The 21,715-nt window shown below is 40.7% G+C and overlaps 1 protein-coding gene across 1 annotated transcript; it reads left to right on the top strand.

Moving 5' to 3' along the window:
* Positions 1-456: 456 nt before the first annotated feature.
* RBP3 (retinol binding protein 3) lies at positions 457-16,105 on the top strand. Its single transcript, XM_068197544.1, has 4 exons — positions 457-3,504; positions 10,125-10,315; positions 13,044-13,186; positions 15,037-16,105. The coding sequence occupies exons 1-4, from the start codon at positions 457-459 to the stop codon at positions 15,363-15,365; spliced, it is 3,711 nt and encodes a 1,236-aa protein (XP_068053645.1). The 3' UTR covers positions 15,366-16,105.
* The last annotated feature ends 5,610 nt before the right edge of the window (positions 16,106-21,715 follow it).

Below are 21,715 nucleotides of genomic sequence, written 5' to 3'. Positions count from 1 at the left end.
TATTAAATATTGATACAACTTAGTCACTGAAGAATCTCCTGGTATAAGCTCTTCATAAATAACGGTAAAAGGCAGGATCATTGCTGTTCTAACTGTGGTTAAAATCAGTATTGCATTTAAGCTACCCACTTTCAGGATAAGGCCGGACCAGTTTGCAACAGGAAATGCACTACCTTTTGGAAACAACTGCTAGAAAGATCTTCTTTGATGATTGAAGTTCATTACTGTTTCATAAGAGGCCTGTAAAGTAGTAAGGAGCTGAACTTCATCTATTGGTGCACTTTGGATGATGCACTACATTTTAATGAGCTTAAAGGTTTAATGCAGATAAAAGATCTGTTCAGTGCACCTGGTTTCAACACAGGGATTTCAGTGCGATTCAGAGTCATTGCAGAGCTATGTTCATCTTGATTAATAAGAGCTTCTGACTTATTTTCTATTCCGTACAAAGACAAAATGATCAGGACACATTTCTTGCTGTTTTCAGCACTGATCGTGTGCAGCATACCTGCTGAGGAAATCTTTCAGCCAACTCTAGTGCTGGACATGGCTAAAATCCTTCTGGATAATTACTGCTATCCTGAAAACCTAGTAGGAATGCAAGAAGCCATTGAACAAGCAATCAAGAGTGGAGAGATCCTGGACATCTCAGATCCAAATATGCTGGCCAGTGTCTTGACAGCTGGAGTGCAGGGTGCTCTGAATGACCCAAGACTGGTGATTTCCTACGAGCCACTACCACATGCAGGTGCCAAACAAGAAGCTGAGGGTTCCCCTACCCGTGAGCAACTCCTGAGTCTTATTGAGCATGTGATCATGTATGACAAGCTGGAGGGCAATGTTGGCTACCTGAGGATTGATTATATCATAGGAGAGGAAGTTGTGCAGAAAGTTGGAGCTTTTCTGGTGGACAAGGTCTGGAAGACACTGATAGAGACATCTGCCCTGGTAATAGATCTTCGTCACAGCACTGGGGGACAGATTTCTGGCCTCCCCTTTATCATCTCGTACTTGCATGAACAAGACAAGAGACTGCATGTTGAGACTGTATACAATCGTCCCTCCAACACCACCACAGAGATATGGACACTGCCAAAGGTGTTGGGAGAGAGGTACGGCAAAGACAAGGATGTCATTGTTCTGATCAGCCATCACACCACAGGAGTGGCTGAAGATGTGGCTTACATCCTCAAGCACATGAACAGAGCTATCACTGTCGGAGAGAAGACAGCCGGGGGCTCACTGGACATCCAGAAGCTGCGTATTGGTCCTTCCAATTTCTATATGATGGTTCCTGTGTCACGATCTGTGAGCCCCTTGAGTGGGGGTGGACAGAGCTGGGAAGTGAGTGGGGTGATGCCATGTGTGGCTACAGAGGCAGAGCAAGCCTTGCAGAAGTCCTTGGATATCCTGGCAGTGCGCAGAGCAGTGCCTGGCACCATTAGCCACCTCAAAAACATATTAAAGGACTATTACAGCTTAGTGGAGAGAGTGCCTGCACTACTGCGGCGCCTCACCACCTCTGACTTCTCTTCTGTGCAGTCATCTGAGGACTTGGCGACCAAACTCAACACTGAGTTGCAGGCCTTATCTGATGACCCCCGCCTGATGGTCCGAGTCATGATGCCAGGTGAAGCTGCTGATCCCCCAGCTGAGAAGCCAGTTGGAATGGCAGCTGACTTACCTGACAATGAGCAGCTGCTGCATGCCTTGGTGGATACCGTCTTCAAGGTGTCAGTGTTGCCAGGCAATGTTGGCTACATGCGCTTTGATGAATTTGCAGATGCCTCTGTGCTTGTAAAGCTGGGGCCTTACATTGTACACAAAGTGTGGGAACCTCTTCAAAATACAGAGAACTTGATCATGGACCTACGTTACAACCTTGGAGGCCCTTCCTCCTCTGCTGTGCCTGTGCTACTCTCCTATTTTCAAGACCCCACTGCTGGTCCTGTCCATCTCTTCACAACTTATGACAGACGCACCAACCATACACAGGAGCACAACAGCCAGGCAGAATTGCTGGGCCAGTCCTATGGGGCTAAGCGTGGCATCTACCTGCTCACCAGCCACCACACTGCTACAGCTGCTGAGGAGTTTGCTTACCTCATGCAGTCTCTGGGCCGTGCCACACTGATCGGTGAGATCACAGCAGGAAGCCTCTCACATACCCGTACCTTCCCTCTGCTGCAGCCTGGGCCGGGAATAAGCCGTGGCCTGACTATCACAGTTCCTGTTATCACCTTCATTGACAACCATGGAGAAAGCTGGGTGGGTGGAGGAGTTGTTCCTGATGCCATAGTGTTGGCTGAGGATGCACTGGAGAAGGCTGAAGAAGTGCTAGCCTTCCACAAGAACATGGGAGTACTTCTGGAGGGTACCGGGCAACTGCTAGAAGATCACTATGCCATCCCAGAAGTGGCTGCTAAGGCCAGAGCTATGCTCAGCACCAAACGGGCCCAAGGAGGTTATCGATCAGCTATAGACTCTGAGACTTTGGCTTCCCAGCTCACCAGTGACTTGCAGGAGGCCTCTGGAGACCATCGGCTTCACGTCTTCCACAGCCATGTGGAACCAACACCAGAAGAGCAGCTTCCCAATGTGATTCCCAGCCCTGAAGAGCTGAGCTACATCATTGAGGCACTCTTCAAAATTGAGGTATTGCCAGGGAACCTGGGTTACCTTCGCTTCGATATGATGGCTGAGGCAGAAACAGTGAAGGCCATTGGGCCACAGCTGTTACAGATGGTATGGAACAAGCTGGTGGACACGGATGCCATGATTATTGACATGAGGTACAACACAGGTGGCTACTCCACTGCCATCCCAATACTTTGTTCCTACTTCTTTGACCCTGAGCCTCGGAAACACCTCTACACTGTCTTTGATCGTAGTACCTCCCGCAGCACAGAGGTGTGGACTCTCCCCCAGCTCGCTGGCAAAAGATACGGCTCCCTCAAGGACATCTACATCCTAACAAGCCATATGAGTGGCTCAGCAGCTGAAGCTTTCACTCGCTCTATGAAGGATCTACACCGGGCCACAGTTGTTGGTGAGCCCACAGTCGGTGGATCCCTCTCAGTGGGCATTTATCGTGTTGGTAACAGTTCCCTATACGCCTCCATCCCCAGCCAAGTGGTGCTCAGCCCAGTCACTGGAAAAGTATGGAGTGTGTCTGGGGTGGAGCCACACATCACCATCCAGGCCAGTGAAGCCATGGCTGTAGCTCAGCACATTGCCAACCTGCGTGCCCAGGTGCCACAGATATTGCAAACTGTTGGCAAGCTTGTGGCAGATAATTATGCCTTTGTGAACATTGGGACTGTTATAGCATCCAACCTCACAAAGAACATCAACATAGACAATTATAAAAGGATCAATACAGATGAAGAGCTTGCTGGGAAGGTGACTGCCATCTTAAAAGCTCTTTCTGATGATGAACACCTGAAATTACTCTACATCCCTGAACATGCCAAGGACAGCATCCCAGGGATCATGCCGAAACAGGTACAGTTCTCTCGTACTCAGCTATAGAGATGGCAGCTGGAATGGGAGCATTAAATCAGATACTTTATCTTTTTTCTAGCCCATACCATAGACCCACCCAGATTTACGTGTACCCAGAGGAGAAGCCAAGGCCTGAGTAGGTTTCATGGGCTGAGCTGTCTCTGACAGGGCAGTAGCTTAGAATTAGATGATAGCTCTGGATGCATAGATTTTGGAAACAACCTTCAGGCTGTGAATCTCAGTTGTCATATGCCACAAGCAAAAATGCAGGGCTTCAGAGTTAGAGGGAAGATATCATTGTTTCTTTAGTCCCTCCTCTTTCAGTGATGCAGCTTTTCCAGTTGTAATTAATTCAGAAACCCTCTGGTTTTAAAACCAGGTTGTAATTTGAGGGAAGTTTAGTTGGACTAGAGTAAATGCATACAACTCACTAAACATGCAGCCATGTGCTCTTTGATGGACTTTTCTATATAAAATTGTAGCAGCTGACATCTATTACACCAGAATAATCAGCAACTCCTTTGGTAGTAGCAGTGGAAAGGTGTTCTAATTGTATCTCATTCTCAGCATCAGTCAGTTTCCCAGTGACCTAGAAATGCTTTGGAAGAAATATCAGGGTGGAAGTTAGTTGACCCCAGGGAGAAATTGATTTTTAATAATCTACTTTTGCCCTTGCTGTGTGGTTTGCGTAACAGTCTGTGCTTTGTTCTGAGCCTGAGTGTTTATACACTGGTCTGCCTTGGCAATTTTTCTTGTTCATTGTTGTGCTGGAGGGAGCTCCCAGGAGCACTTGTTAAAATTCCATCTTCAAATTAAATAGAGGTTTAGGATAACCTGATCCCTTTCTTGGATGGAGTTAGCTGCTTTCTGGCTACTGCACTAGCATGGCTATCAGAGATGTATTTTCTCCAGGGACTCATAAAATTACTTTTGAAGAGAATGCATTTGCCTTTGCAATGAACCAGAGTAGACCAAGTGTCAGGTAACTATTAAATATTTCCTGGGGGAGGAAATCCGTGGACTTCGACGCTCTGAAATTTTTTGGCATGCATGATTTAAAGTGGCCATGACTTTTGTAGTATTATCACAAATATTAAGGTAAAGGACAAAGTCTAAGCATTGCCAGGGGTGGATATTTTTCTTTTCAAGTTTGTTAACCAAGAGATGTTGGCCCCATTCTTGCCTCTAAGATTAAACGGAACTAATTAATTAAAGGAGTTTTCTATTCCAGCACTCTCCCTCCTAACTTAGTTGAGTGAAGAAAACTTCACTCTAAAGATATTTCAATACTTTTGACTAGAGTCAAAGCAGAGTTCCATGCTCAATTATTATCAAAATACCAGTAGCAACACATCATTGTTTCTTCCCATTCTACAGAGTGGAAAAATCTCGCAAATTAGTCCCTGTGTTCACTGAAGGTTGTTAATGAATATTGTTGGTGGTTTTTACTTGTTCAGATCTTGCTTTATTCAGACCTTAAACATCAAGAACACGATATAGAGGACAAGTATCTTACTTGCCACATGACATAAAATTTTGATCCTGATAGAGCTAGTGAAGAATGACATTATATTATTCAATGCTTCTGTTCTACCATAGTTCTTTGTCAAGCAAAATGATTGGAAGAGGTCAGGGATACATCCATAAGAAGGAAATCACATCAGTGTGGATGAAAATTAGGACAAATGTGAGATTTCTCGAAGGTGAAATAATGTTTTAAGAGCAGATAATCACGTCTCTTATGAGACTAAAATGGTTTCCAGAGGCAGAAGCATTCCCTCATATTGCTGGAGGAAATCTGGAGTCAGACAAGAGAGCATTAAGATGTTAACAAAGACACTGAAGTCATTAAAGGATTTTCCTTGAGATGGAAGTAAGAGAAAATTCACCCATTCCACAGAGCCCTGGGCAGCAAGAGTACCTTCATCTCCTGTTTTGTTTTTGCAGCCATAAGAGGGATGCTTTCTGTGAAACATTTCAGTATACCCCAGAGAGCAAGGACCTTTAGAGTACAGTGAAGCATATATGATGGCTCTAGCTGTGTTTGTAAATTAAAAAAAAAATTAAAATTCAGCAGCCTGATATATGGACATAGTGGCTCTCTTGATCTATATTACATTTATTCCTTAACAACCTAAGAGCTAGTTTTTCTCTTATACTACCTACCATCCAAGCCACCAAGCCACCATCTCCCTTGACAGTAGAATTTTACTGTTAATGACCTTGATGGAGAAGCAGATCCAACACAATTAACTGAGAGTGATGATGAATAACTACAGGAGGGATGGGATGGGACACAGGAGACAGACAAGTGAAATGTGTGCAGAACTTTGCATCTGCTGCACTAGAATAGCTGCTGAAGCATAGTACAGAGGAGTGAATATGTCTCCTCTAAGCAGCAGCAAGGTCATTGCTAGTCAGAGCTGTCAGCTGCATAAATGCCACTTTGCAAAGTCAGACTTCCTTGAGGCAAATTTTGTCTATATTTTCTGTGATCCAGAAAATAACATTTTGCTTATAAGGCAGAGCTCTGTAAACTTGCTGACCTGCAATTTAATAATCCCTGCTTCTTATTCTTCTGTCTCTTTCTCCCTCTATAGTCAAACCTTCCTCTACAAACTGAAACATTTGCATTTGTGACTGTCTGCCTATGGAAGAATTGCTGCCTGATTTTGGCATAAGTGATATGTCCATTTGAAGTGATTAGGAGTATCCCTGAGGGATTATTTTGGCCCCTTCTTAATGACCAAATACTTTTAGTGCAGTCCTTACACCTAAAAGAATTTTTGTAATGACAGTTTAGTAATCAGCTGAAAATGATGATCAGAATTAAAGGCAAAATCCTTTGTAGAGTTTGCTCTTGCATTTCAACTCCTTCTGTTTCCAGATGAATAATATGTATATATAGGAGAGTATTGTACTTGCTGAAGGAGCCAATAGTTAGAGATGTTTCACAAGAAAGAAGTACAGTTTGTATCCCTTCATTAATGAGTGAAATCGAAATGGTCGGCCTCCAAGTGTCAAGATAAGTAATCAAATTCCTACACCTATTGCTAACAGGTGGAAAACCATTTTTTTATAGGCCCATATGATGTTGATTTATATCAACATAACTACAGTAAAGTAAGTGGAACTATGCAAGTTTATGCAAGAGAAAAATGTCTCATGTTTAACTCTCATTGGCTCTTTACCTTTTTCAATCTTTGCTTGCTTGTTGCTAGGGTGATAGTAGTTCACTGCACAATTCTGGGAGGAAAGTATCTTGTTTAGGGGGAGTCCTAATGTGAGCACAAGTCAATAGGGTCAAGCTGTTGCAGTAACTACTCATCAGCATCAAACTGGAATGGATAAGGAAGAATATAATCAGGAAGACATGAAATCTTCTGCTACATTTAGCTGCAAAGAAAACTTGTCTAGAGTATAATATGCACAGTTTTGGGCAACGGTTTTCTGGAAAGTTGTGGCTCAAGTACAGAGACAGCAGAAAAGCAGGACAGGAGTAAAGAGAACACTGAATAAATGTAGCCTTCAAAAAGTTTAAAATATTTGAGATGTTTATTCCAGAGAGAAGAAACCTGAGAGGAGACATGAAAACAGTCTTCAGATACATAAGAGACTGTTTCAAATATGGAAAGGATAATCTCTTCTCTTGTCCATAGTAAATAGGCCAAGAAGTAATGCACTTAAACACTACAAAGTAGTGAACTTCGACTGTTTACACTAGATCTTAAAAACACCTTTCTAATAGTAAGGCTGCTGACGTACTAGGGTGGATTGCCTGGAAATCACCCAGTAAAGTGTGTGTTGTTAAGAGTAAATGAGAATAAGCTGTCAGGGCTATAGCTGATCCTGCTCAGTCCTTGAGCTGGGGGCCTGATGAACTGTTCCATTCCAGCCTGAGAGGGTACACAAGGAACCCAAATATTCTAAGAAAAGTGCAACCCTGCCACTCAGCCCTCAAGATCTTATGGTTCTTAAACTAATCTCAGGGTTTGCAATGGTATTGCAAGGGTATTAGCTGATAATATCTTAAGAGCCAGCAGTTGACAGCACTAGCATCCTTAATGAAAATCAGAGTTATCTTCCAATGGTCAGCACAAAAATAGCTATGAAAAAACAGGTTCCATCTAAATAGACAAAACAAGGGAGAGATGAAAAGAGAGAAAAGAGGAAGAGAGGCACATTTAGAAAAGCTTTTTGCCCATGGCTGGGGTTTGTGTCAGAATCAGGGATCAAACTCCATGCCCAAGTCCTAGGGCAGCGTTCTAAGGTTCTACTTTGTGTGACATCATGTGTTTTACTTACACCAAGGAAAACATGTTTCCTTGGCTTAAAGTGGAGTTAGCTTAGAGGTCCTTTAGTGTAGCCACATTGCTTATAGTGTGCACCTGAGGGTTTATATTTAACAACATGTCATTTGTATGTAAACACTGTCTGACTGAGCAGCAGATCTTACTTTCAGCTGCATCCTGTCCCAGCTTGTCCTTAGCCAGCAAACAGAGCCCTGCCTTCCAAAGAAGAGCATGTGGTTGCTTCCTGAAGCATTACTTACCTCTTTAGGTACCTGCAGCATGTGGCCCACGTGCCCATATCATGGACCTTCAGTTTTGCAGGGCAGTAACTCTCTAGTATCAGTCACTGGCTCCTCACCTTGCTGAAAGGTTCAGACACTTTGCCTGGCACCCCAAAATTACATTCTGAGTTCTTTTCATCCGATTTTCAGTCTTAGAACTTTTAGAATAGGTACATTTTCATACCTTTTCTTGCAGCCATGAAGTGCTTTCATTTAGATCCTTGTACATTCATTTCACCCCATAAGACCTGGGGCTTTAAGAGCAACCTTCCCACCTTGAAATTTATAATTAATCCTCAAGGGTTATCAAAACTGAAGTCCTCATGGAACAAAAATGTGATGCATCACAGTAAAAGAACAATTTGAGAAAAATTTATCAAACAGTTATTACTCTTAAAATATTTATGGGTATGCATTTAGCAGTTATCATTGGAGACAGAGAAAAGACATTTGTGTGTTCTGTTAAATTATCATTAGAAAGTGGCTGAGATTAACAGATCAATTTAATTTGTAGATGTAACAAATGAGTAATGTTTTTATTTTCCTCCTTGGGGGGAGCAGTATCTCTGAAGTGCACATAAGTTCTGTCAGAGCAATCAATGCATGCTGGATATATTTTTCAAAACTGTGATTAGTTAATCAAAGTACAGAGGGCAGATCAAGTACCATTGCTATCACTGGGAAGTGGATTGGAAATGACAAACTCAGCAGTGCTGGGTCCAGATACAATGATTATTTTCACAAGAGATAGTGATAAAGAAGAGTACAGAAAAGAGTTTGCTCTTACCAACAGGTCAACAACTACTGGCCAACAGGGCTTTTAAATTAATGATTGAAATTTTGATAATTTTGGCATACATCAGGGACTGAATGATGAAGTGTCATATGGTGGGTGATTTTCCCCTAGGTAACCTCCAGCTGTGTCAAACACAGATGCATTCACACACCTTGGAAAAAACTCTCTGCTGTGGCAGACCTGCTTTTGGCAGGAGCACAGCTCCAGGCCAGAGCACTGTATAGAGGTCAGGAGATTACTTGACTTCTCTGTAGTTGCAGAAAGCCCAAGTGCCTGCCCATTTCTGTGGCATGTTGTAGACTGGGAGAGCACCTCTAGTACATGGCTCACTGCTGACTCCTTGTTCTTTTGAGTGTAAAAGCATGGATTGTCTGGGGATGAGCTATGGCAGAGGGCAACTGATTAAAAAGAAGGTATAACACCATTTTCACAGCAACCCTGAGGATGAAAGACCAAATGGCTGAAGGTCATGTAAGCCATATGTATTCTAAATTCTTATCTCAAGCTGAAGGAGACTATTCCATTTTCAGATACTGCATACAAAATAGAAGTTAGCAACAGGAGCTGGCTATGTTTCAGTGCATACAGGGGTTACTATGAAAACTTTATTATTTGGCTACACGTTGCTACTAAAAAATGTCTGCTGTTTAATAACATAAGCTAAGCAAAACGAAATAAATCGCAACCTAACACGTGAGGCTCCAGGCACATGGCCACCATATAAGAGATTTAGCATATCTACATCATGAGCATCCTAGCACATGCCCAACACATCAGGTTCCTCACTCTCTCAGGGACTGGGTCATTAAGAGAGGCTGGGGCCACTCGCACCCACAGCCAGCAGCTGTTTGTCCAATGAGGCCAGTCAAGAGATTGTTGTTTAGAAACAACTCGTAAAGGCAACATGTGGGCTTGGGTGGCAGGCCTGGGATCTATGCTGCAGGCTGGGATTGTTCTTGTAGCCTCTTTGCTTCAAGGAAATTCTTGTATTTTTGAAAAATAAACTGAGCTCTGGGAAATAGGTGCCTGAGCTGGATTCTGGGCGTTATTGATGCACCTTATACTGCGCAAAAATTCATCAGGCAATGCTAAACTATGTTTAGCGTGCAAAAATATTGTAAAATTTATTATGTTTTTCAAGCTTGGTCACATTCCTCACACATATCCCACCTAGATTAAACATGACCCACATAATTTTGTGTCAAGCTAGTGCCAGCAAATAATTTGTGTTGTTTTTCCATACTCTTTCAGATCCCTCCGCCAGAAGTATTTGAAGATTTGATTAAATTTTCATTCCACACAAATGTATTTGAAAACAACATCGGCTATCTGAGATTTGATATGTTTGGAGACAGTGAACTTCTAACCCAGGTGTCCGACCTAATGATAGAGCATGTTTGGAAGAAAATTGTTCACACAGATGCATTAATCATAGACATGAGGTAAACCTTTGAATGGCAAATAACCAAAGCTCTTTCAAAGCAGCATTTTATTTGTAACAGTGAGTTAGCTTTACATGGCTTGCTGTCCTGTTTACAGGCTAACATTGCTAGGATTAAATGAGAAAAGGAAAACAGCCAAGGAAAATAATAACAGTCTGGAAGTATATCTCAAGATAAATTGTATCATCACCTGAGATGTTTAGAACTAAATAGGCAAATTTAGGGAATAGTTTGCAGAATGCAATTCTGGACTTTACATGTGTTTTACTTCTCTAATTTCTTTCTAATCTAACTCTCCATGTGCCACATATATATATATAAATAAATTTTTTACTTCGTGTAGTGGCCAAGTGATTCAACAGTCAAAAAGACAGACCACATTTAATGCTGTGTTACAACATTTAATTTGCCATATCTGCAGTGCTAAATAATTGTGGGCAATCAGGTCTGTCCAGAACGGGCCTTGTGCACAGAGATACTTAGAGGTACTGTAGCACCCCTGGGCCCTGCTGCACCAAGCTGCAGCATCGTACCGCTGCTCTCTGCTTAGAATTCTCTTAGACACTCCAGTGTGTCAACAGTGCTCCAAATCCTATGAACCATAAGATGTTATCCATTTGTCACCAGCTATCAAAGCAGATTAATACAAAAATGTATATTTCCTAGACAATATTAAGGGAAGTAATTCCCTTGTTGTGGTCCAGAGCTAATGTGTGTGAGCCCAGAACATACAAATATAAACCAAAGAAGGACTTCATAAGAACTTGGTTTTAATGTTAGAATCGCTTGCATCTATTGTTATCACGGGGCTCTTAATATTTGGTAATCTTCTTCATATTCTTGTGGGATTTTTAGCATAGGGTGGAAAAGTTGAGCACAGTGATGAGAGCAGAGATAGAGATCTCACTGTATGAGCACAGAAGAGGCAAGGCAATGACTAACATAACACACCCATAACTGAATTTGAATTCAGCAAAAGCATCACCATTTTCCACTAGACTTGAGATAGCATTGGGACTTTCCTCTTTCTCACCCCAGTTTTCTCCCAAACTAAGAATTTCAGGGCTGGGGGCACTGAAACAGCAAAGATGAAATCACGTCTCAGGTACTAAGTGGTATCATTATAGCTCTTTTCATGTGTTGTTTGGTTTTGGTTTATTTTTTTATATTTAATGTACTTTCAGTAAAGAGAACCCCAAACAAATTCTGAAATTCTCTGTTAGCCAATCTTATAATTTTAAGACTGATGATTTAAATTTTGCATGGGATTAACTATAATGAATAATGTTTCTCATTTTACAAGTTTTCCTCCCTGAAACATCTGGGTCACTCATGAACTTCATACTTGGATAATTTCAATTTTGCATGGTATTAACCATAATGCATAGTGTCTCTCGCCTTAATAGTTGCCCTTCATAGAACAGCTGTGCCACTCATGAACATCATATTTTTAACTCTCACAGCATTGATAGGAGACACTGATAAACTAAGAGGCCTCACTGAGGTCACATAACACACCTATAAGAAGGAGCACTAGCATCCAAGAGTTAAGCTAAAACTCTGGCAACTGCTCAGTCGTTATTACTGACTAAAGTTACTGCAGTTTCAGTGTCTGCAAGAGAGTCCCAGGAAGAGCATTGCCCTGCCTGCCACCACCTCCAGCCCTGCTGGCACCTGTGGGAGCCGGGGCTCTGCTGGGCTGGGCTGGCTGGTGGGCTGTGCAGCGGCAGCAGCACCACCCCAGACACGCTGGGGAGGGTTATTTAACTCCTAGCCAGTCACACTGTCAATCACACCGCTCCCAAATGCTGAAGAATAAAGACGTAGCTTCCACTCTTTAGAACAGAGGCCTCCTGGATTGTCAGACCCTTTTCTGGAGGTGAAAAATCTTAGCCATAGATTGAACTGAATAAACTCGTTTTCCAGCAGGTTTTTGCTGGAATGCCTGTGCTAGGTACTTCTCAAATCACCTACAGGAAAGAACTGAATCCACACTATCAGTAAGTACAAACATTTCTAGAGCTATATGTGCTCTAGTATTAATGAAAAGTGACAGGCAAAAATATTTTGGTAGTTAAATGTGTGTATTCATAGCAGGGGTTCTCCAAGGACAGGCTCTTCTGTAAAATTAATCTTCAGACACTGCTATGGAATTAAACTGCAACCAAAGTTTTCAATTACGACTTTGCTAAATGAAGAAACTAACACAATTTCTTTAGGCACAAAAGAAAATTACCTCATTAAAACCACTAAGTTTTCTCATTTTGTGTAGCAAATAATAAGAACACAACAGTTCTACAAACATATGTTGCTTTAATTGAAATCTACTTTTATGTATTGGGGTTTAGGTATTCACTCCTTGCTGCCTATGTCAGGAACAGAATGGGTTACTTAGAGGAGAATAACAAGAATCTGATGTTTCTCTGCAGATCCAGAATCTTTGCTTACTTTCTGATTTTTTTCTAGGTAACATCAAGAAAAAATAATAGACTTTTAAGTTTTGTGTTTGCTTTGGAAGGTAGTTGTGGGCAATAACAGTCTGACACTCATAGGACTTTGCTTATCTGATAGACATGTAAATGCTGATAGGGGAGAGTGAATATAAATATATCAAAATGTAGCCATAAGCCTTTTCAGGACTGATATTAAGGAACAATACTTGGAAGGGAGATTTACTGCCTGACACAAATTTTCACTTATTTCTTTAATATTTTTAATTTTTGAAAAGGTACAATATTGGAGGCTCCACTACACCCATAGCAATCCTATGCTCATATTTCTTTGATGAAGGACACCCAGTTCTCTTGGACAAAGTTTATGACAGACCCAGTGACTCAGTAAAGGAGATATGGACCCAGCCACAGCTCAAAGGTAAATGACTATTTCTTTTCAGAGTAGCTTTCCATTTCAGATGTTCTCTCCTTGTCATTTTAAAGTAAGCCATTAAATCCTGTAGCTCAGCTGGTGAAAGCACCTGCCATGATCAGCTCAAGCTGTGTAGAGAATGTAGAAACAAAAAAGGTGCATTTCAGCCATGTCATCCAATGTCATCTGCAAATAACAGTTTATCACTCCTAGAAATGGGGTATGTTAGGCACAATGGTCTGTAAATTGGTCCCCAGAAGTTTAGCCAAATACTGTGTAGAGCAGCTGTAACTTGTTGCTTTTAAAAGTTGTGAAAATTAAAAACTAATCCAGTGTTGCCTGGATCTCTAGTAAGGTCTCTTCTTCACTCCCATACAGTTTTAAATATTGTTCCCTACAACGTGCCTGTGTAATCCTCTACATCAGTAGATGAAAACACCGTAATACCCCAATTTGTCCAGACAAGAGAAAGAAAAACACTAAATTTTGTACATCTGGATGAGTCTGAAGCATTTGGTAATGTGTCACACACACCCCACACATTCCCTGCCCCAGTTTGTGGAAGCTGAAAGGATGCTGCAACATGCAGAAACAGAGCTCTTCAGTGTTCATAGACTGTAGTTAGAGTGCTAAGAAGCCAAGTACTAAGTGCTAAACATGGGGTTTAATTATTTTCCCCTCTTAAGCTAAGACAGTAGCAAAACAGTTAATGGTGTCTGCAGTTGCTGGCCTGGATCATGCTGAAATGGTTAAATTTTGTCCCAGTCTGCAAGGTCCATCTATTTTCCCAGGCAGGCAGAGGTGGGTTGTGCTTAGGGATATGATTTCTATGGATACACTCCAGTTCCCATCAAAGAGAACAGGCAGACTCATATGAACTTCAAAGGACCTGGATCTGGTCCTGTATTATATGTATCTACTGTGAAAAGAGTATTTTAATGGTTATTATGTTTATAGTGAAATGAGAACACCAAAGATGGTGTGAAAATTAATTGCCGTGCTATTGGGCCCCTCTCTTAGAATTTAGCATGAGAATTATATGTCATACTATTACTTACTTATAAATTGACATTTTTAGAGCAGTTTAGTTTTCAAGCTACCAAGTCCTAGTTATTACCTACTGGTCACTTTTTCAAAGAAACTAAACTATCAAAAAGCATCTAGCATGTTCAGATATATTGAAAATAAGGTTCAAAGCCCCTCCTATCCCACCAGCTGTTTTATGTAAGAAAATGAGATACGTGGCTCAGATCCTAATAATAAATGGGTATATGCTGGAGGGTTTGGGACAAAGGCCATGTATAGTAGCATCCATTTACAAACTATAAAAAAGCTGTGGGAAACCACTATAATTGTAATTTCATAAAATAATGCCTGTACAGTTGCAGGCCAAGCTCTATGACAGTCATGTTCCTAGAGCAGGGATGAGGGTGAAACTGAAGATGCTTCTGGATGAGTTTTGACTACACTTGCTGCAATGGTGAAAAATGTTATTTTTCTTGCCTGTCTATTCCGCTACTCTGATGAGATCTGGAGCTCCTGTAAAAGTCAAAGCCACAGAAGAGCTAACAGTAGTAATCATGAGCTGGCTTCTCTGCTTATGAAGCTACTTAGGAGCTCATAACCAAAAACTGAGAGAGCACAACAGCACCACAGGGAGACAGCCTGTTTTTTACAGCATATAGTCTGGGCTAGTGTTGAAAGTATTTTAATAGTGTCATAGTAAATTTCCAAACTTCTTGGGTTGTTAATAGCAGGTAGGGAGCAAAGCCTCTATCTTGGCTTCTCTTTGCTCTATTATATAAATAAATCTCTGAAAATGGATTCATTTCTGATGGGTTTTTCCTACCTTACAGGGGAGAGGTATGGCTCTCAGAAGGGGCTGGTAATCCTTACCAGTGCTGTGACAGCTGGGGCTGCTGAAGAGTTTGTATACATAATGAAGAGACTGAGCAGAGCTCTCATCATTGGGGAGCAGACCAGTGGTGGCTGCCATTCCCCACAGACGTATCAGGTGGATGAAACCAACTTCTACATTGTCATCCCCACCTCCAGATCAGTCATCTCTGCAGACAGCACCTCTTGGGAAGGGAAAGGAGTCCCTCCTCACATAGAAACACCAGCTGAAACAGCACTCATCAAAGCAAAGGAGATGCTCAATGCTCACCTACACAGCTCAAGATAGCCCGCTAGAGGAACACATCCCTAGTTCTTATGTAAAGAAAGCTAGCTACCCAAATGTAAACTCTAGAAGGAAGCGGGAGCTTCATTTCAATCTCTATGGTCAGTGAGTGGGTCCCTGTACATAGCTCAAAGTGACTCCTTTCCAACATGCTGGTATTTTTCCCCATTCTGTGGAACCCAGCTCTTTCTCTGCATGGTTGAAATGCTTCAGTAATTCACTGGGGTTTCTGGATTCCTCTCCTGTAATCAAACATAAATGTTCAGTGTGTAAGTTTTTTGAAGTGTAGCTACCAATCACAGATCTCCTTTTGTCCCATAGGTAATCCCAGTTGTCAGTATTGAAAGCATGTGAACAACTTTAAAGCCAGAAAAGGCTCTTCTTCTTTGGAAATGGTGTACATTCCTATTTGTACATCTTTAAAAATTAGCAGTAGTTGGAAGAGTCTGTTTTCCAAACTGCAAGAGCCAAATTAAGTCTCTTCTCCATTTCATCATTTAGATGTACCAAAAATAACCATTCCCAGTCTGTCAGGGTGTCCGAGACTCCTGGTATTTGAAAGGAACATGCCTGCTTCTCTCAGTGTCTGTCAGTGGGGAGGATGAGCAGGACAAAGGCGGTACATTGACTCTTCTACCCAGTGCCCAGATCAACTGACTCAAGGAAAAGAACCATACATTTTTTAACTTAAGGCTAAAATGATTTTGCTCTATCCTGCTCCAAAGACAGAAAAAAAAAAAAAAAAAAAAAGCTGAAAAATATCCTTTGCACCCTGCTATCAAGCTACATATGAAGTGATAGTGTATTCCAGGATAACTCACAGAGACATTGACATGAGCTTAATTTCACAACATTCCTTGTCTTTCCTACAATTCTTAGTTAAACATATATCTTTGTAATTATTTAGAAATATGTGTAATTTTAATCTAGATCTCAGATTTTCTCATGTCTACAAAATGCCACCTGTAAGATAATTAAATTAGGGAAATGGTCCCCCAAATTTCAGTTAGAGTCTACAGCAGTTACACACTGGTGTTCATTTGCTCATTTGTAAGTTCCTGCCATTTTTTTTATAAATTGTGTTATACACTTGAAATCCAGTTTTTATAGGAAGAAAATTGTAAGAAATAAATAGATTTTCCGTCCTTTTTATTATTTCTCTTACCACACATTCAGTTAGATTGCTAACCTGAACTCTCTTAAGACATTTTCATGTTCTGATTTTTATGAACTAGCTTGTTGTTAAACTTCTCAGTGTTGTGGAAAATACTTTAATTAATTTAATCCCATACAGAATTTTCATGTAAAGTGATATATGTATGAAGAATATTAAATACTCTTAATGTGTAAAAAAAATGGAGTAGTCACTGATTGAGTAAACAACACTAATGTATTTCTTCTCATGTCTTTTAAGCCTCTTTAATATCTCAATGATCCAGATAAACTGTTTTGTTTTCCTAAAAAACAATCAGTTGTGCTGTCATGTACAAACAATGTTAATTGTTAAGCCCAATATTTAGAAACTTTAGCCATCCATTCAAGGACAAAAAGCTATACCATATGGGCACAAATACCAAATAAATTCTTCCCAGAGTAATATGGAAATACATATGTATAATAAATATGTCTAGAAATTGAAATCCACTTGGAAAAACAAACAATGAAGATGCAATTGCTGGTGAGTCCATTTGAAATCAATAATGCTGTTAATTCACTAAAGTGATCGATTTCAGTGAAAAACTATTGTGCAACCTTGAGAAATTTTATTACTTGACAAAATATTATTCGCTATTTCATAGTACTGGCTAATTAATATTGAAACTGCCAGGCTTAACAAAGGCCAGTGTGTTAAAAGCAATTTTTCCTGTCTTCACAAACTGCTATGGCATAGTTATGCTCAGCTCAATGAGTTTAAACCTCACAGAACTACAGTCAGTAATTGTGTAGAAAATTGCACTGCATTGAAAGGTCTGAAAATTACAAAAGCACAAATGCAAATTAGTTATGGAAAGTCCATGGTTTGTGGTTTAAATGAGAAAGTTAGAAGGTTTTTAGGGAGGGACATGCAATTTGAGAAGTGCCCTTCCAGAACACAACAGGAAACATGATGAAACTGCCACCCTTCTCTCATCTGGTTCCAGAGCTGACATGGACATTCTACAATTTATAGCACCATTTATTATCATCCCACCTAGAATAACTTCATGAATTTTAATCCTAATCATGTTCCTTTTAAAGGCAGGAAGAAAGGGGTTACAGTATCAGACTACCTAGCAGTATCATCTTTCTCCTTCCAGCATTCATAGAACTCTAACCAAAAAATGACAGCCAGCTTTTATTTCTTTTGTGCTGCCTTAGTCCAGTGATTTCCAAACTGTGCCCTGTGGGATCTCATCCAGCTGAGATTTTCACCTCAGATGCATCTGCAGAGGGCTTTGACCTCAGACCTTGGCAAACTGTATACTGAGGGGACACCTGGACAGGGCACAGTGGGAACTGTGGGCTCTTGGGAGCTGGTATGATGAAAGAACTACCCTGTATTTGGTCAAGTTTCTGGTTCTTGTTCTCAGTTGGTTCAGCACTTTTTTCAAATAAAGTCATGTTCCGAGTTCACATTTGTGATTGGACCTTTGCCCCTACACCTTGCTGCATTTGCTCTGCCCACAGTTCTTTGGTCCTAGTCTCTGTAACCTGCAGTCTCCTGCAGTTTGTTATTTTTGTTATTAAAGTGTTTACTTTCCAGGCTAGACCATCGTTCCCATTCCTTATTTTGCCAGCTCCCTCCAGGGGAGCCGAGCCAGGGCATCAAAGCGAACTCTAAGCTGTGATAGTGCCCTGCAGAACCAAGGAGGAGTACAGACTGCCTTGATTAGTGAAAAATTACCTCATAAAAAACAAGCAAATATATATTTCTCAAAAGCATATCTGAATGTCATTTTGATGTAAAAACACATCTCCATCAGAAAAAAAAATCAGGGATCAATGATCAGTGAGTGAACAAATATCGTAATCTGGCATTTCCTATCAGTAAACTCATTATCCATTGCAGAAACACAGCCTGCACAGCTAAGCTTGACAGCACTGTGTTGTGTCCTTTTTTACTGATCCAGAAACACATCATGAGAAACAGTTGTTTGATCAAAATTAACAGTTAGTTGCTAGCAAAGACAGGAACAGAACCAGTCAGCCCACTGCAAATTGTCTCCTCTTGTTTTAACAATAAAATTATTTTTCTCTCTTCCCTAGAATTCCTACTTGAAGAAAAGACAGAGATCCCTGCTGTAAAATCACAGTATTTCACGGGGACAGAATGCAGTCCTTCATTTCTTCACAAACCCCCTGTTCTAGTGGAGTGTTTTCCTTCTAGCAGGATTTCATCTGCACCAATTTAAACTTTCAGACTTCTAGACATAAGGGGAAATAAGCTTCCAGCATGACTCAATTATAGGAAGTTTGTTTTTCTTTGTCTCGTTAGGCTTCCTTCTGCCTCTTCAATATTTGGTTCGCTCAGCTTTAATATGAGTATTTTCATTTAAAGAAATAAAATCTCCAAAAGTTTTGGATAAGCCCCCTGGTTTATGTAACCCAGTTTAGATGAGACACTCAGTTAAATTTGAGACACATAAAAGACTTTCACTGTGCCTGCACAAGAAGTCTTACACAACAGCTGGTTTTATACATAGGGAATCAAGTTCTGGTTCTGTTGGCATCTGTGTGGTTTTGCACTGATACCAGCACAGATGCAGCAGGCAACAAGATGTCATATTGTTTGGCTGCATGGTTTGCTATGTGTCTAAACAAGTCTTAGTTCAAAAACCCCTTTACCTCAGAATAAGAAGCAATTTGTTAATGCAATCTTTATGCTGATGGCCACCTACAAAAAAAAAACAAGGACAGCATTGCTCACACTGCCTGCAGTGTGATTTCCATACTGCAAGAGGGAAATCCTCAATCTTTACAGACCAGGACCACAGTGCACTGCCCCTGAGCTGGAGGAGGTGAGGAAAGTACCAGAAATCAAGCTTATTAAAAACCTCTCCTCATTTTTGCATTTTGAACAAGCTCTGCCACTTTTTGTAACTGCTTCTCCTCATAACTCTGTGCACAGAAGGCATTCCTACGTTGCTTGGCATCACAGTATATAAATTGCTGCGGCTGAGATATGCCCACAAGGAAACTGGGTAAGAGTTCTTACCCTTTCTTTTTTCCCAAAGAAAACAACTCCATGACATAAAGGGAAGCTATTTCTCCCTATAACCTTGCTGCCTGCTTAAGCCTCATACCATAAGCAAAGTGAAGAAGTTTGATTACTGGTGAGAACTCTCAGGCTGTAGGTCTAACACACTACTTGAAGAGTTTTGAGATTCAGCATCTGTTTTTCAGTGGTTGCTTTTCTACACGTTGTCCAACACAAAATCAGCGAAACCATGTAACCAGTAAGATCTGGTACCGTTTCATTCTGATCTAAATTACACACCAGGTGTAGTGCACTGGAAAAACAGGCATTTGGAGCAGGGTAATGTTGAAGTGATGTGCCAAAATAATACTGGGGAGCATTATACAGCTAGTCCTGTCTTTTTCCAGAAGAAATCTGAAGCTAGGTTTCTAATCATAAAACTGTTAAGAAAACATGGCATCTTTCAGTAAGTACAGAAAAGAACATTTTGCAGTAATGGTACCAAAAAATCTTTAGTCTTATTTATACTGGGCCAGGCTGATCTTAAAATAATTAATATAAATCAGGAGTAGCAACATGGAATTATTCTGGATTTTCACTGGAATAAATGAGATCACAATCTGGCCTAAACTACTAATGGGAAATATAACCCTGACCACATATGAATGCAGTTACACCACAGAGTCCTTCATTACACTTTATGGACACTGACTTCACAGTAAACTGGCTGGCACCCAGGTGGAGTGAAATTTGGCCCTTTAAAGTTTGCCATAAATATATTCCTTACACAGCAAATGTTATTGGACACAAAATAGAGATGGAAAGATTACAAGAAAACCACACCATCCCCTACTCAATGCAAGGTTGTTCCCTGTGCTCCATGTTTCAAAGTCTTTGTTCATTTTGTGTTTTAATGATTCAAGTGAAAGAGCTTCCACCACTGACCTTGAAAACTGTGTTACAATCCAACCAGAACTGTCTCCTGAACTCAAAGGCATAATGTAATAGTTTTATCACTTTATGTTTCAAAAATAAAGCCTGCCATAAGAAAAATGTTTATATTAATAGGAAACAGCCAGGCATTAATATTCAACAGCAATATATTGGGAAGAATACAATCTCCTGACTTACAGAAATCTCCCAAGAGGTGACAGTGACTGCATTATGTTGGTTCCAGCTGACAGCCTAAGACTGTCAGTCTCTCTTTTTCGTTCAGATGTATTTACTTGCTGATACTTGCATTATCAGGCTAGGCATCGTCATGGTAACTCAAAATTCTGTCCAGTATTCAAAAACCACTGGAGTATATCATCAGTAGGGTGGAACATATAGAGCATATTGAAATGTCCTTTACCCTCAGCTGGGAAATGAGTGGTTTCTGATCATTCTCTGACTGAAAGGGAATATTAGCCCTTGATGAGGCAGGTGAGGTTCAAAAGCAGTCCACAAAAACATCAGACAACCTGAAAAAATACTATACAAGAGCAGGAGAAATGATTGCTAGAACAAAGTGTCATAAACTATCAAAATCAAGCCCCTAAATGGATTTAAAAAGCAATGAAAGGCTAATTAGATGGGCTGCAGTAACAATAGACAGTGTTTCCTCCCACTCTGAGCAATATAAATTTATCTGCTGCTGAGACTCAGCAAAGCTCAAAAAAAAAGTAGACTAAAGAAAAATGTCTCATGGACAGGCAAGAGAAAGAATATGCCACTTTCTTTTTTAAAAAGGTGGAATTGGCCCATGTAGAAACCAGAGGACAGACAAGGTGGTACAAATGCAGTGCAATTCATGTACACCTGTGTCATTTTGTATTTCTCTTCTAGCAGTTACCAGAACAGAGCCTATCATCCACAATTAAAGTGTAAAGATTCTGTTATCAGTAGCTAATAGTAACACAGATACCCTAACAGCTTCCTTTGGCATATCCAAAACCTGAAAACCACAGGTTAAACTCTACTCCCATCAAATCTGTATGCCTACTAAAGTCACACAGGTCTTGGAATATTTGACAACAGCTCGCATTTTGATACAGACCCACGTTGATTTCATTGTGTAAAAGACATTTCAAAAGCAGCAGAGCCTAGAACAGAACTTGGATATTCTGCTTTACAAGTTCCATCCTCTTTGGCACTCTGCTGGTCAGTTGCTGACAATCATAGATTTCAAACAGTC

The sequence above is a fragment of the Anomalospiza imberbis genome, chromosome 8 (genome assembly GCF_031753505.1).
Source record: "Anomalospiza imberbis isolate Cuckoo-Finch-1a 21T00152 chromosome 8, ASM3175350v1, whole genome shotgun sequence".
NCBI lineage: Eukaryota > Metazoa > Chordata > Aves > Passeriformes > Viduidae > Anomalospiza > Anomalospiza imberbis.
Note: the sequence above shows the minus strand (reverse complement) of the source record. Positions and strands in the feature narration are given on the sequence as shown.